This window comes from Myxocyprinus asiaticus, chromosome 26 (genome assembly GCF_019703515.2).
Source record: "Myxocyprinus asiaticus isolate MX2 ecotype Aquarium Trade chromosome 26, UBuf_Myxa_2, whole genome shotgun sequence".
In the NCBI taxonomy this organism is placed as follows: domain Eukaryota; kingdom Metazoa; phylum Chordata; class Actinopteri; order Cypriniformes; family Catostomidae; genus Myxocyprinus; species Myxocyprinus asiaticus.
This window is the reverse complement of record NC_059369.1, coordinates 31,287,353-31,304,089: the sequence shown is the minus strand read 5'-3', so window position 1 is coordinate 31,304,089 and position 16,737 is coordinate 31,287,353. Positions and strand designations below refer to the sequence as shown.

General features: G+C 39.3%; 2 protein-coding genes across 4 annotated transcripts in view; one reads left to right on the top strand and one right to left on the bottom strand.

The window, feature by feature from the left end:
• LOC127416656 (voltage-gated potassium channel subunit beta-1-like) overlaps positions 1 to 4,004 on the top strand; it is a 152,899-nt gene extending 148,895 nt beyond the window's left edge. For all 3 annotated transcript variants that reach the window (XM_051656103.1, XM_051656100.1, XM_051656102.1), the window contains 4 exons: positions 69 to 163; positions 351 to 471; positions 799 to 887; positions 1,249 to 4,004. In XM_051656103.1, the coding sequence (XP_051512063.1) occupies positions 69 to 163; positions 351 to 471; positions 799 to 887; positions 1,249 to 1,338 (395 nt within the window). In that variant the 3' untranslated portion in view covers positions 1,339 to 4,004. The remainder of the gene's footprint in view (positions 1 to 68; positions 164 to 350; positions 472 to 798; positions 888 to 1,248) is intronic.
• Positions 4,005 to 4,079: 75 nt separating this feature from the next.
• On the bottom strand, positions 4,080 to 6,413 carry LOC127416657 (translocon-associated protein subunit gamma). The gene is made up of 5 exons (XM_051656104.1): positions 6,172 to 6,413; positions 5,651 to 5,777; positions 4,761 to 4,859; positions 4,510 to 4,641; positions 4,080 to 4,357 (listed from the first exon to the last, which is right to left on the bottom strand). Exons 1-5 carry the CDS (start codon positions 6,302 to 6,304, stop codon positions 4,291 to 4,293), a joined length of 558 nt encoding a protein of 185 aa, XP_051512064.1. The 5' UTR covers positions 6,305 to 6,413; the 3' UTR covers positions 4,080 to 4,290.
• Between the last annotated feature and the right edge of the window lie 10,324 nt (positions 6,414 to 16,737).

Genomic DNA, 16,737 nt, shown 5'->3' with positions numbered 1-16,737 from the left:
TGCTCATCTTCATAAATCATAAACTGTCTCTAGATGACATGCTATAATAATATTTTATGTGTCTGTAGGTGTGGGGGCCGTGACATGGTCCCCTTTGGCCTGTGGGATCATCACTGGGAAGTATGAAAATGGTATCCCAGAATCATCCAGGGCGGCTATGAAGGTACCACAGACATATTCAAATAAATTGCAGACAAATCTTAATTTGCTAGAAATACCGCTGTAGAGCATACAAAATAAGACTAAGAACTACAAATGTTATTGACTGCAATGCTTCTTCCATCCTGACTCTCTTGTTTTGTTTTATGTTTAGTTTCATTTCGTTTTTTGTTGTTTTCTTTCATTTTCAGTCATACCAGTGGATGAAAGACAAAATAGTCAGTGAGGATGGACGAAAGCAGCAGGCTAAGTTGAAGGAACTCGGCCATATTGCTGAAAAGCTTGGCTGCACGTTGCCTCAGCTTGCCGTAGGTAAGGCGCGTCTCCTCAAGACTTCTGCTACAGATGGAACCGGCAGTTCAGTATTTACTTCATAGCTAGAATGGCTGCTACATGGTTTCAGTTCTTTGTTGTAATTCTTAAATCATTGTTGATCCAAACAAACAATAATTTTAAAGCACTGCCATAATATCGCTCAGGTAGATTCTTCATAATTGTGTTGGTTTAGGGGAGTCCCCCACTTTCTTTTAAGCACTTTAAGTGACACTGTCAAGAAAAGTGCTATGAAAATGTGAGGAATTATTATTAAAAGACCTGTCCATAACTATGCCTGTCTTTTCCGTCACTCTTTCTGTCCAGCATGGTGTCTGCGAAATGAGGGCGTAAGCTCTGTATTATTAGGAACCTCTAATGCAGAGCAGCTTACTGAAAACCTGGGAGCCATACAGGTGAACATACAAAATGTTATGTGTATCAGCATATATCACAAACACTTAAAGGTGATGTGTGTAATTCTCATTTTTAAATACTGTCTTTTTAAATAATGTTAAAATACTGTCTCCTATCCTAACTTTATATGACAACTATACTGCTGTGCTAAGACAAAACACAGTAATTACAAATTTTATGACCACAATCGCATCTCTTAAACTATGATCAGTCCTGGGACTGAAAGTTTGGCTCAACTATACTAAAACCAAATTACTTGGAAGCCATTTTTCTCAGTTTCAGTGTTGGTGTAGTTCTGGAATCAATGTATTGCGTATTTCCTAATTAATTCCCTTTTCTTTACATTTGTTGTCCATCCAGGTACTTCCAAAGATGACGTCCCATGTGGTCTCAGATATTGATCATATACTGGGGAACAGGCCGTACAACAAGAAGGACTATCGGTCCTAGGGCCTAGGGTCACACTAAGAGTGAAGAGAGATAGTAACTGATGTGTGTAGCATTGTTTGTGCCCTCAGTGGTTCCTGCTCCGAGTCTTTTTTCATCATTGGTCTGGCCTCTCTCTGGAGCCTTAGAGAGCTGTCCACATTAACCTGTACCTGCATCACCTCTCTTTACTGGTGTGCCTTTGCATTCCAACACTACAGCAAGTATCCCTACGAGTGGTGTCAAGCTGTCACTTCATAAAGACACCTTGCATATATAAACAGCAATGCTGTTGAGCACTGCTCTGAAGGCATCTAGAAATTATATTTAAAAATGAACTGATCCATTCTTGGCCTCTGCTCTCAAAATCATCAGCTATTGGGATCATCAGTATTGGACTGGACAGAGAGTGGAGGCCCTCTTGTGTTCAAATGCAGTAACTGCAAATCTTTTTCCACAGACAGTAGAGCAAAAGACTCAGTGGAATGGTCATCTGCATTCGTAAAGATTTTGTTTTGCTTGTGCAAGAAAGCCTGTATTGTTATTCAGTATTTTTATGAGAGATATTTTAAAGAGAATGTGTTTGTTTGTTTCATGCCATGGGCTTTGGGTGTTTCTTACCTGTGGTAGGAAATGTATTGCACACCTCTGATCTTAGAAATGTCATAAAATAATGAGGGTAGCAGTACTCTCTGAGAAATCTATGAACATGTACTGACTGAACATGCAACTGTATTATAAAACAGACCTCAATCCACATAGCCGTATACAGTATTAGAATTGTTCTGAAAAAAAAAACAGAAAAAAAAAAAAAAAACATGCATATTGTATCTTATGCCATGGCAGTGTTTAGTGTTCTGGATTCCCACCAGTTTCCTCTTTAGGTCTGGACTTCCATTTAGTCGGAAGATCCGAGGAACACAAATTATGGCTCAGCAAGGAGCTCCCAATATGTATGGCAGCATTGCAGAATTATAGGGGTGAATCTAATTTACAACTTGCAGGAGCCTTATGTTTGTTTTTATTATAGCTCTTGCTCACCCTACTTGAAAGCCATACTTTATCATGCCCTTGGCATTTTTATCACAGACATGCTGCTTACCCTGCAGTATTTTACCTTCTCTGAGCTTTTAGATTAATTTAAAATCTGTTTATATCTAGCACGAGGAAATAAGCAAAATTGTTTATCTGTTGATGAAGCGATTTTCACGAAACCTGTCAAGAAAATGTCCTTGTCACATCGAACCCCAAACAAATAAAAATCATATAAGATTAAAATTCAATACAAGCTAAGATCAATCAACAGCATTTGTGGCATAATGTTGATTACCACAAAAAATAGTTTCAACTCATCCCTCTTTTTCTTTAAAATAAGCCAGAATCGAGGTTACGGTGAGGCACTTACAGTACAATGGATGTGAATGGGGCCATTTTTTGGAGGGTTTAAAGACAGAAATGTGAAGCTTACAATTTTATAAGAGCACTTACATTAATTAGTTGTTTAAATTCATGTTTTTAAGGCTGTTTGCAGGTTTATGGCTTTACATCGTCGTGGCAATGAAATTATAAAATTGGAAATAACTTTACAGTGAAAAGATTAGTAGGCATTTATATCACTAAAATCATATTAACACGCATGTTTACGTCTTGTGGCTATACTTTTAAAACAGTAAGTATTTTTTACGTTTACGGATTGGCCCAATCCACTTCCATTGTAAGTGGCAGTCAATTGAGCTAAATTTGCATTGAACCCGGAATATTTCTTGATTTTTAATTTTTTGCATTGTGATATTTTCAGGACACTTAAGCACATTTTAACCTCCAATTACCGTAATGCATCCGGATGGTTTACTTCTACTATTCCCATTGTTTTTAATGATTCTCTTTACCATAACAGTCATTTTTTACTGTATTACAATATAAATGCTGCTGTATGATTTTGTTTTATTACAATCAGCAAAAATGAAATTAAGTTCCCAAAGGAGTAGTACTATGATGTGTAAATACTTTCAATTTAAATATAATTTTTCACATTGCAGTAATGAAAATGTCAAAATAACCATCTTTTTTTCACATTACGCTAAATGGAATTAGGTGGTTACAAATGCCACAATGTAAAAAATCTTAATGGCCCTAAAAATTGGCTTCCTTTTCTATATGCAAAACTTTTGATTTTGAAATAAAGCAGGATCAGGGCATTTTCTTGACAGGCTTCATGAGAATCACCCATTGGCTCTGTATAGAAGAAATCCTAGTAAACCAGTGCATTTCTAGGTGGAAACCTTCTAATTCAGAAGGCTTTCCATTGGATAATGACAGTAGTGTTGCCTTTAGTCCTATCTCCCTGCGGAGTGCCTTGATTCTAACCTGCATGAACATTAGGGCTTACCCATTCTCCCATGGGTCCATGAGTGTAATACTGTGAGCTTTTCTCAACTGTAAATTATGTGCTTTACAAAATTGAAGAGATCACACCATAAAGTGACTCCTGTTTTCAAAAGTTTGTAAAATTGTTTCAGGAGGAAAAACAAAAAAAGACATGTTAAATTCACAGGCTGTTATGAATCTCTGCATCAGGGTCTTTTATCATATCATGCATCTCTCTCCCTGTATGGCCACAGTGAATTCTGTAAATATAAATATTTAAACAGTATATAGAGGTAGATTATATATGCTTGAAATAAAAAATGCATAAGGCCAGTAAATCCAAGTGTGGGCTTTACTCCTCTGTCAACTGTAGGGGAAAAAAGGAAAAGAGACACCTGTCTCAACTGCCATTTATTTGTACAAAACAAAAAAAGTCCAGACGTAAAAAAGAAGGCCTTTCAGCATTTATCGATCATGAATTTCATGAAAGTTTTAGAGACGAAATGATAAATGCCCTCCCAAAAAGAAAACAACCCTTCTTTAATTCCCTCCCCTAACTCAATCATTTCATTTGTTTGTTCCTCATCTTCTCCTGATGTGATCAGTCTCTTATTTGGACCCTGTAGACAGCAGGGCGATCAGACCTGAAGAGGCGCTAATGGACAGAATGTAGTTGCTGTGAAACAAACATCAAGGGGACACATTACACTTCAATGCAGTTGGTGCATTTCAATAGGCTTACCAAACAAACAATAAATATTCAGGTTATACTATAGCAAACTTTGGTCTGATGATGTAGTCATGTGGAAAGGAAGTAAGAGTGCTTACACTGTTGGATTGAAGTTTTTCAACAGGAAGAAAGAGGCAACAATGACAAGCAAGAGGAACAGAGTGTTGTTGTAAAAGATGGAGAAAGTTGTGGCCTCATAATCAGCGACCTCATTCTTCTTCCAAAGGATTCTGTAGAAAAGATCAAAAGCAGATCAAAAGGCTACATAAAGGGCAGATGTCATTAAATCCATTTTACTCAAGCTACCAAAACCATTCAAAGATCAATACAATATATGTGACAAACTTACCTCTCGTCCTTCTCTTTGCGGGACATTTTGCGGTTGTCGGCCTCAGAGAGCTTGCGGGTCACTTCCTTGGACACAGCATCTTCACGTTTCTGGGCCACTCTGAAAGTGCCAGTTCCTTGACTATCAATTCGGTTGTCTGATTTAATCAACTAACATAGTTGACATTAAAGGGGAAGTTCACCCAAAAATGGAAACGTTCTCTTCATTCCCTCATGCCATCCCATATGTGTATGACTTTCTTTCTTCTGCTGAACACAAATGAAGATTTTTAGAAGAATATTTCAGCTCTGTTAGTCCATTCAATGCAAGTGAATGGTGGACAGAACTTTGAAGGTCCATAAAGGTAGCATAAAAGTAATCCATACAACTCCAGTGGTTTAATCCATGTCTTTAGAAACTACATGATAAGTGTGGGTGAGAAACAGATCAATATAAGCCCCCTTTTACTATGAATTTCCACTTTCACATTCTTCTTTGGTTTTTGGCAATTCACATTCTTTGTGTACATCGCCACCTACTAGGCATCGCTTCTGAAGACATCGATTAAACCACTAGAGTCTTATGGATTACATTTATGGTGCCTTTATATGCTTTTTGGAGCTTCAAAGTTCTGGCCACCATTCACTTGCATTGTATGGACCTACAGAGCTGAAATATTCTTCTAAAAATCTTAGTGTTCAGCAGAAGAAAGAAAGTCATACACATCTGGGATGGCATGAGGGTGAGTAAATGTTTAGAGAATTTTCATTTTTGGGGTGAACTATCCCGTAAATAACCAAAACAGTCTCCAAAAAAAAAACAAAAAAAAAACATCAATCAGAATTAGTATTGCCTGAGTGCATTGAAACACAATGTGTTATGGGCAACAGATCAACGGGACAAAGTCTTACTTGTGCTTAAGGACAAATTTGACATTCTTGTAAGCGAAGGCAACCAGGTATGTACTGACTAAGGTCATGACTGCATACAGCACTGCGGACTGGACCAAATCCATATGCCAGATCCTCCAGAAAAGCCCTGTTTCGAAAAGACAAATAAGCAACAGCCAGGTAAGCAGACAAATACTCAATCCAAAGGGAGGAATAGTTCTTGTAGTCATGGAACAATCAATAACGCAAATCTGTTAGCACTCAGATTTTACTAACAATGGTCATCAATCATCAAAGAGCATTTAGTGAATGAATCACTAGCAAATCATATAACAAAATAGTATATGAGACACAAACACCCCACAGAGAGTTCATTTGGAGTATGATATTAGATGGTTTGGTGCAGGACTATTCAATCTAACTAGCAACATTAGTCATATTAGAGGTAACAGATTCGAATAGAATAGAATCGACTAAGACGTCTGCATGTTTGTTGAATTAATCAAACAACAGCAGAGACTAGAGTCTCCAGCTGAACTTACAGATCGGGATCGCGGACACGATGAGAGCGTTGCCGTAGAAAAGCGCCGTGGATTTAGCGGACAGATTCCTGCTAAAGTCCTGCAGGAGGAGATCCTCCTCTGACTGCTGTTTGTTGCTTCCTTTGGGTGCCATGGCTATAGTCTTTCCTCCTCTCCGATCCTTAGCACGGCTGAAAAGAGACAGACACGTAGGTGCTCCTAATGGATGAAGCGCTTACGCCGCGTCAGCACAAACAGTGACGTAGAATGAATGTTCGCGCTGACAGCGCTGTGGCGGTCTCGCGGAAGTGCTGCCCTCTACTGTATGGGACTCTTCTTAATGTCTTTTTCTTTTACCTTTAGGGAGAAACTCCTCAACAGAGTCACATCGCAGCACATCAGTAAATGGTAAAGGCTAGGGATGGGCACGAGTACTCGGACGTGGCAGCAATGATCGATCATGAAAATAAATATGCATGATGTGACTTTTCACTTAATTCGAAATTCAGTGACAGTTCCCTGACAACAAAACACACGTGTCAAAGAGGGAGCACATTTTAAATTTTGAGATTGATTACTTTGTGATTTTAAGGGGGACATTGCTTGTCAGAGACGTCTCGGAGGCTACGTTCAGACTGCCACTAAAAATCAGATTTTTTTCAGATGAGTTTTGATAGTCTGGACAGCAAAAAACCCCATGAAATCTGCTTTTTCCGAATCTGATTCAAACCACATCGGGAGGTGGTTTCAAATGCAATTTAAATCTGGCTGCTCAAATCGGATTTCAAATGGTCTTTTGCGTCACTCTTAACGCGACACACAACGATGACGTCCAAAATCGGTGACAGAAATGCCTGAAGTATTCATAAGCTGTGACTGCAGGACGGAACATCACAATATTTACCAGTGTAGGGCTTTACTGGTTGTTTAGATCAGTGTTACTATCAGAAATAATTAATAATTATTTCTTTAGTCATTAATTAATATTTAATTTAATTAATTGAATCTAACTCATTAAAACCTCATATGGGGCTCCAGTAAATGTAGTGTGCTTCGTTTAGGAGCAAGTTTGGTTATTAACAATAATTAATAATTATCAAAGATAATTATTAATTATTCAAATCAATAGAACATTGATGAGAATCAATGTTAGCTTTTTTAATCCTTTAAATCAACAATTATCAAAGATAATCGTTAATTGTTAACATCGATGAAACAGTAATTAAAATTGACACTAGCTTATTGATCATTCAAATTCAACAATCATCAAAGATAATTATCAATTATCAAAAATCAACAGAATATTAATAAGGATTAATATTGCCAGGGCACCACCCTGGAATCAGGGACTAATAACCAGATAGTAAAACAGTCTCAATATTAGATTGTTTTCTTAGGAAAATCGACATCCGAAGAATATCGATTTTCGGGGGAATAAAACAATGAATGAAGGCTTGAATCCGAGCACTGACATCCTGTCAGCATGACACAGGCATATGCAAAACAAACCAAAACACTTCTCTTTGTAATATAAACAAAGTTTATTTATGCAGTAATATCAATTAATAATTAATACAATGCAGTCAATAAACTTCCAACTTCCAACTACAAACTAAACAGTGATATGATTAGATATGGAAATCAGAATAATCCTATAACACATGAGGGAGTGTGTGTTTGTGAGGGGTCACGCATGTGTGTGTGTGGTTAGTATGAGAGAGAGAGAGAGAGAATTAAGTGATGGCCCTAAAGCCGATTTCGCGATCATGGGAGAGAATGAAGCTGTTAGTTTATCACTCAGAGACGCGGTGGACGGCTCGTAAAAGTCCCACGTTCTTTGACACTCTAATGGATAACTCAGTTTGCCGGTTTCACCCGCGATGGTGAAAATGCACAATAGTCCAATTTGGTTGGACCACAATACAGCAAAACAAATTCGTGATAATTAATACCCTGAGTATTAATAATGAGCGGACATGGCGGTCCGTAAACTGTACAAGAAGAAAAACCTTGAAACACAAGAATAACACACTATAATATTCTATCTCTGCCCAGATGTAAACCTCTTACTTGAATCGCATGAGGATGCAGAATGTGTGTTCATTCGTCCTTTAATTCCGACCCAGTTCCTTGAGGCTCAGGTGATGACGGGAGGCCGCTTCCTCGCTCTGTTGGCGGGCACGGCTGTTGATTCTCGGCGGGCTGGCGGAGAACTCAGAAATGTCGACTTGATTGAAGATGGAAGAGAAATCTTTAATCTCTTCACTTCTGCAGGCAAACGGATGAAGATGCAGATTGCTCGGCGGTCTTTTTCGGATCCGTTAGAGTGTTCGGTTGAACACAGAGTAATCTCAACTCATCCAGTGAGATGGAGATTGTATGGCCACAGTTTCAAGTCGGACGTTACTTCCTTGTGCCACGAGGTTGCACATGAGAGCAGCGATGAGCTGCGTCTACACACTGCAAACAAAGTTGCTGGAAGCAAATCCCGGAAGCATTTCAGAGGTATTTCAACTCCTGATGATGTCATGTTTGAGGGACGTTCTGTTGTGTGCCTCATCCAATAGGAGTTGAGAGTTCGATCCTTTAGTGAGCAAGGCTTCATGGGATTTGTAGTCTGTTTTGGACTCCCTTTGTTTGATTTTGGCACGATTTTTATCAGTATAATTTACGACTTGGAATGTGGGGGCTTGAGTTAGGTTTTTATGACTGTGTTAGGCCTGCCTTTGTCTTCTATCTGAATACATGAGGTCCAACATCAGTCTCCTCCGTCGCTGAGTTTTTCTTGTACGACGGAGGAGTTCTGCACCACGACTGGACAGGGTGCTTATTTGGAGAGCGAGATGATGCACCTCCATTTTTCCCGCATCTGTTTTGAAAGCATCATCACGTGGGTACGCCTGCGTCGTTACCAAAGCAACCCATGCAGATAGGTTGGTTATGTCTGAATGCGCAAATCTGATTTGATCACTTGCAATTAATAGTGCGGACAGTCTGCCTGAAAAGATCTGATTTGAGAAAAAATCTGATTTGCCTGCAGTCTGAACATAGCCAGAGCAACCAAACTGATATACGACGCTGCAATGCTATCGTTATGATAATAAAAAGAGAGTGTAATTAACCATGTTTTGAACAAAACATTTGCTAAACACGTTTTATCAGGGCCGTTTCAGACAATTCTGGCGTCCTAGGCGAGATCCCTATTGGCGCCCCCTCCCAGCAGGTGGCTCCCTAGGTGACACGGCCCTGCATTTTATTATAATTTAATGTAAGAACTTTGACGTGTTAATGGATATTATTCAATAAAAGTGAATGTTTATCACTGACTGTAAACCTCCCTGTACTGGGTGTCAAAATGTTTGCGTGACGTAACACACACCTGCATCTCGACGAAATAGGAGTTGAAGATTTCCGCACGAGTTTCCAAGTTAGAAGTCCGACATAATGTGTCATTCTGTTGTACTTTCCCCAGTTGAAAGGTGGAAATTCCGGCTCTCTGAGTTGAATGGAACACTTCATGAATCATCACAGTAACAACAATACGGAGCATCGCGGCTTTCCCACAGGAGCGAACACTTGGGGAGACACACACACACACACACCAGGCGTGTGGCAGTGGACTCAAAGCATATACAGCAGGCGAGTGTTTCAAACAGCTAGACAGAGTGCAACTAAATGGAACAGAATGCAGCGTCTTCAAAACTAAACTTCAACTTAACACGCATATTAAAAATTTGATGGTTATGGCATCTCCTGTTAAGCCAACTGCGATTTGAAAATAGACGGTTCAGACAGTCACTAAAAAAACTGGTGCGTGCTTTTTAAGTTTACTACGGTAACCTGAAGGAAGAACAGACAGGTTGTGCATATTCTTTCGAGTTGGGCAGCGAATCTTCACATGATGTCAAAATATGATGCATTATATTTTGATTATGCAATCTTTTGTACATTTTGTAACAAATCATTTTATAACAGCCTATAATAATGAATAAACAATACACTGTCACAACAAGACGCAATGCAGCAGCCAAAGACATTTGTCAGATATGTTATTATATATACAGTTATGTACATGTCATTGCTCCTCAATTACTCAACAAGGACCAACATTTTCCACCTTTGCAAGCTTATTGTACAGTAGGGCTGGGTAATAGGACGATGTAATCAGATATCGACGATATCTTACAAATTTCCCAATGCTGATTGCGACACTCATCGACAGACGATGATCGGCAATATTGGGAAATGGCAAAAGCATGGATCTGTGATATATTAAACAGTAGCCCAGTGTGTGAAACTAGCACCCGCCAAATGTAACGATGCTGAATCCAGTTAGCAAACTCCTCTTCCAAATGCAAGTATTTCATGCGTGGGTAATTTTGCTCATCTACCCGCAACAGGCGGGCGACTGTAAGACATCTGAGTGACACATGATAAGAAATGCTGTTAGTCACAAAGACACATGCTTGGAGAAACACACTTTATTATGTTCTTAAGAACAAACAAAAGAAAAGCTGCCAATGCTCGTGGCTGATTCGCTGTTTGTTCAGAGGCGTGCAGCGTGTAGGGAAATTTTAGTAGTATAAATGCACATGGAATGGATTAAAGTGTCAGCGTACCTCCACCATAATATGTAGGAATTGTACAATGGAATGAGCTGCATTCGACCACCATTATAAGAAGGACAAATGACAAATGATCAGACTAGAAATCTGAATAAAATTCTCCACCATTAATAATGTAATACATCAGCTCATTGTATCCACTCACAATTTACAGTTGAAGTCAGAAGTTTACATACATTTAAGTTGAAGTCATTAAAACTCATTGTTTAACCACTCCACAGATTTAATATTAGCAAACTGTAGTTTTGGCAAGTCGTTTAGGATATCTACTTTGTGCATGGCATGAGTAATTTTTCCAACAATTGTTTACAACAGATTGTTTCACATTTAATTGACTATATCACAATTCCAGTGGGTCAGAAGTTTACATACATTAAGTTTACTGCTTTAAGCAGCTTGGAAAATTCCAGAAAATTATGTCAAGCCTTTCGGCCAGGGGTGTCAAACTCAGTTCCTGGAGGGCCGCAACCCTGCAGAGTTTAGTTCCAGCCCTGCTCCAAAATGCCTCCTTGTAATCATCAAGCACTCCTGAAGACCTTGATTAGCTGCTTCAGGTGTGTTTAATTAGGGTTGGAGCTAAACTCTGCTGGACTGTGGCCCTCGAGGAACCGAGTTTGACACCCCTGCTTTAGGCAATTAGCCAATTAGCTTCTGATAGGCTAATTGGAGTCAATTGGAGGTGTACCTGTGGATGTATTTTAAGGCCTACCTTCAAACTCATTGCCTCTTTGCTTGACATCATGGGAAAATCAAAGAAATCAGCCAAGACCTCAGAAAAACATTTGTGGACCTCCATAAGTTTGGTTCATCCTTGGAAACAATTTTCAAGTGCCTGAAGGTACCACGGTCATCTGTACAAACAATAGTACGCAAGTATAAACACCATGGGACCACACACTCAGGAAGAAGACACATTCTGTCTCCTAGAGATGAATGTATTTGGTGCGAAAAGTGCAAATCAATCCCAGAACAACAGCAAAGGACCTTGTGAAGATGCTGGAGGAAACAGGTAGACAAGTATCTATATCCACAGCAAAACAAGTCCTATATCGACATAACCTGAAAGGCTGCTCAGCAAAGAAGAAGCCACTGCTCACAAAACTGCCATATAAAAGCTAGACTACAGTTTGCAAGTGTACATGGGGACAAAGGTCTTACTTTTTGGAGAAATGTCCTCCGGTCTGATGAAACAAAAATGTAACTGTTTGGCCATAATGACCATCGTTATGTTTGGAGGAAAAAGGGTGAGGCTTGCAAGCCGAAGATCACCATCCTAACTGTGAAGCATGGGGGTGGAAGCATCATGTTGTTGGGGTGCTTTGATGCAGCAGGGACTGGTGCACTTCACAAAATAGATGGCACCATGAGGAAGAAAAATTATGTGATATATTGAAACAACATCTCAAGACATCAGCTAGGAAGTTAAAGCACAGACGCAAATGGGTCTTCCAAATGGACAATGACCCCAAGCATACCTCCACAGTTGTGGCAAAATGGCTTAAGGACAACAAAGTCAAGGTGTTGGAGTGGCATCACAAAGCCCTGACCTCAATCTGATAGAAAATTTGTGGGCAGAACTGGAAAAGTGTGTGCAAGCAAGGAGGCCTACAAACCTGACTCAGTTACACCAGTTCTGTGTGGAGGAATGGGCCAAAATTCCAGCAACTTATTGTGAGAAGCTTGTGGAAGGCTACCCAAAATATTTGACCCAAGTTAAACAATTTAAAGGCAATGCTACCAAATACTAACAAAGTGTATGTAAACTTCTGACCCACTGGGAATGTGATGAAAGAAATAAAAGCTGAAATAAATAATTCTCTCTACTATTATTCTGACATTTCACATTCTTAAAATAAAGTAGTGATCCTAACTGAAGACAGGGAATGTTTTCTACAATTAAATGTCAGGAATTGTGAAAAACTGAGTTTAAATGTATTTGGCTAAGGTGTATGTACATTTCTGACTTCAACTGTATATGTAAGGAAATGAGCTTTAATAAGGCAATTATGATTCATTTACTTATTGGAGTAATACTATTCTCATGGCTAATTGAAAATAATACCACAAATATGTTTATATATGGTTCAAGCTTTGGAGTGCAGATCTTTGAAAAATCAAGTGATGAGATTATTTATAAAAATATACCAGTCAAATTCTCTTTGAATACAAACAAGACTTTATTTCTAATCTACAACATAAAACTAACTAACACATATAGACAAACATAAACAGGTTGGTAAGTGAGTTGTAACAGAAGGTGAATGGAAATGATCTATACAGAGAAAATGAACTTTATGGAGTCTATAGACAATGCCTTGAGAACCACGATACTTAATTTCGATTTGCAATCGGGTAACTCAAATTATATTAAAGAGACACCAGCACTTTCAGCAAAAGTCTGGAGATGTACTTGTGTTTCCTTGCGTTGCTTTGGTTCTTTGGCTCTTTGTAGAAAGTTCTGGTTGTTCTGTCGATGTTTTCGACCTCTGTTAAGATCGTGGACAGTTTGTTGCTGGGAGGATGAGGCAGGCTTTGAAGCGAGGCCTTCCACAAGGAAGACTCGTGACTCCCGTCACATGTGAGTCGTAGAGCAGAGAGGGAGAAAGCTTCCACTAAACTTTGCTTTCCGAGATTTCCTGGACTCTACATTGTGCGAACCTGGGCAGAGGGACGCCGAAGTGAAGGTTAAGAGCCACGAGGGAAGAGAAAAAGTAAGAGGATGAAGAGCGAAGCTGGAGAGGGCATTTGTCCTAGGTGGGGAGGTTTTGTTGAGTTGAGGTTGGCCAATCAGAAGTGTCTTTTCAGATACCATGTGATCATTTCTCTGTCCCTCCTTTTGAAGGTGAATGATGATCCTTTGTGCAAAGATCTCTTAAAATTCCTGCTCAAAAAGTGCATTTTAATTATACATTTTATATATTGAAATCGTGTAAGAGACATGACATCTGTTAACATCAACATTCGCTACATAAATAGGCAAGCATTTACATATGAAACATGACATATTTTCCCTTTATGGTTACTTCACTACACATTAACATTTGAATATACATTATTATGCATTGTATAGTTGAGCATCATGTGTGCACAAGGTCAGAAATGCATTCTATTATTCTATTATTCATCCTAGCATATTAAAATTAGGTTATGTACATTCAGAAGTGTGGAATGATGAGACAAGGGAGACTTTTAATAGTATTATAGCTCATAATACATGTATTTGCATTGTTAAAACCCAATAAAAGTTAGTTTTGTGACTGTGTCAAAGTTCCTGGATTTAAGATGAGATGTCCTACTAAAAGAGTTCAAAGGGATCCTTCCAAAGACAGTAAGACAGTTTTCAAGATTTCTTGTCTCGTACAGAGTTTTAGCATGCGACACAGGAAATGTCTCATTTTGTACATTTGAAGTTATGAGCCGAACATTCGTTTTCTATCCTGCTAAGAAGTTCAACAGTTCAGATCTAGTGAGACTGTTCCATCTCTGTGTCTTGAACAATATCAATAGTCATGTGAGGTTTTATGCTGACCATTACCTCTGCCCTTTAGGGGTGAGGGTCTTGGTGCGTCCACAGAACTCTCTTTGTTCTCAAGGTAAACATGAGGCAGCTGCAGGTTTTAGCTAGACTCCTTGGTGCCAGCAGAGCAGTCTTTAATTTATGACTTTGAGGAATGTTTGGTGTGACTGCTGGCCTGTGTGTCTTAGTTTTAATAACTTGGAAGTAAATATCAGTGTAAATCCTGGATTTAAATCATTCAGCATGGAAATTAATAATTCTTCTGCTCATAAGATCCTACAAGCTCGAGTCTGTCATGTGGAACAAGTGCATGTAAAGAGTTTTCACTCTTTTTTTCTCTGTTTCATTGGTCTGAAACTGTTTGCAGTGTTCACCTTGAACCTAAAATTGAGTTCTATTTTATTTTCTTTAGGCAGTATTAACTGTATTACCAAAACGCAATACAAACACAAATTCGATAAGAACACACATGTAGCAGCATTATTTTAGGAACACAAGGGAATTTATTAGGCTTATTTATTTTGATTATTATTATCTTTACGTTTATAATTGTCTTTAGTTCTTAATTTGTAGGCTATTAGTAATTTTCCACCTGTTGTCATTGACGGATGCTTGCATGATGGCAAATGGGGCCATTGATGGCAAATGATTGGATTTGGGGAGGTGGTTTTTTATCATTTTGTTATTTTAATTGCTTTTTCGTTTAGTTTAAAGTGCCATTTGAATTAAGAAATGTATTTTGTTTAGGTTTTTCCTGTTTCAATAAATGAATTACCTTTTTAAAGCAAAATCAATAAAGCAAAAATATTCACCGACCCTCGGCAGGTGGGGTTGACAATGTAATCGGATATCGTGATATGTTTTAAGGCTATTATCGATAAAATATTTTTTACATATTGCCCAGCCCTATTGTACAGATAATGGAAAAGGAAATAAATGCTGCCTTTACACTTACTGAAGCACATAAATTACTGTAGAAAAATACTTATTTTATTTTAATATTTTGTAAGCTTACTAATTATTAACCCTTAAAAAGGCAAGAACATAAAAATACCTCAAATTAATTTAGAAAAACATACATTAATATATTGCTTTTTTTCTAACATATTACAACCCAAATAATACTGTGACAGTTATGGAAAAGAGGAAGCTGGGGACAGCTTGACAAAACACGTAGACATTTTCACACCCTGCTCACCACATACCCCCATCGCCAAAGTCAGGTCAGGGAATTCTCCGGCTTGTGACATACTCCCCCACTATTTCTAGGGAGGGAGCGTTGATGCATCGTGATGGTCTCCGGATCTGACCCGCACGTGCCTGGGAGTGGGAACAGGACGAGGGAGAGGAGAGGGGGAGAATAGAGAGAGAGAGGAGGAAGCAGAGAGGGGAGAGAGAGGAGAGAGAGAGGAGCTCACCGGCCCCGGAAACGCCATCGAGTGGTCCTCGGCCCGCTGTCCTGCTTCCGTCTGCGATGCCGGGTGATGGCACTTGACCCCTTAGCCGTTCCTTCCGGTTGCCAGTTGACGTGGGGCTCCAGCGCCACCAGATCGAACACTCCCTCAGCGTCGCAACCACCAGTCAGCGGCAAGGACTCCTTGGAAGGTGCATCCTTCCTCCTTCCTGAGTTTCGGCACCAGTATGACAATTATGGAAAGGAGGAAGCTGGGGCCGGCTTGACAAAACACATAGACATTTATTGTTGCACTTTTCAGTCGCACACAATAAAGCCGCTTTTTCAGCAGTACACAAAAGGTTTGCTTTTCAGCAGTACCACACTGACACGCAGATACACACAGGCAGCTTCTTGCGTCACTCTCTCTCATCTGCCACTGTCTCCTCTTCTCAAATACTCCCACCGCCCCTCACTGGAAGGCATACAGGTGGAGCTTATTCACCATTTATCTTCCTGGCCTCGCTCTGCCCAGATGCTGCTCGCTCCCGCCCTTCTCGCCACAAATGCATTTAAAGCTTTTATTGACAATTTTACAGCATGTATCTTTCATGAAAACAACATGTTGGAGGTAGGAACATTTGCCATGAATTCAGTGGACTTCTCACATTGCTGCCATGTTACTTTACAGTTAAGATGTGAGATGATGAGCTTTAATACAAAGTCACATGACCTCAGTATTTACGGGGACCCTTATTTTTAATAATTTTCACAGAAACTTAGCAGACTCACTCTTTGTAGGTTTTTAAAGGCATCATTAGAGTTGTTACAGTTATGGGAATACTCCTGTGACCAGATGAGGTTTGATAATTTGAAATAGGTATGGCTATGTTTGAATTGCATTGTTTTATTGCAGGTTTTCTGTGAGCCTCATTTCAAGACATGGAGAACTTAAAGATTTTGGACGTAACCAGTTGACAATGTGGACAGACAACCTAGTGCTACCCTTCACCCCACCAGACTGCTTTTATATGGATAGCTGTGTACTAGCA

Bases quoted from the DNA above. Each gene is read 5' to 3' on its own strand.
- LOC127416657 (XM_051656104.1), bottom strand. From the start codon at position 6,304: ATGGCACCCAAAGGAAGCAACAAACAGCAGTCAGAGGAGGATCTCCTC. The intron at 4,642-4,760 runs GTAAGTTTGTCA...TCTTTTCTACAG, and splicing joins CGCAAAGAGAAGGACGAGAG to AATCCTTTGGAAGAAGAATG. The intron at 4,358-4,509 runs GTAAGCACTCTT...TTTGTTTCACAG, and splicing joins AAAAACTTCAATCCAACAGT to CAACTACATTCTGTCCATTA.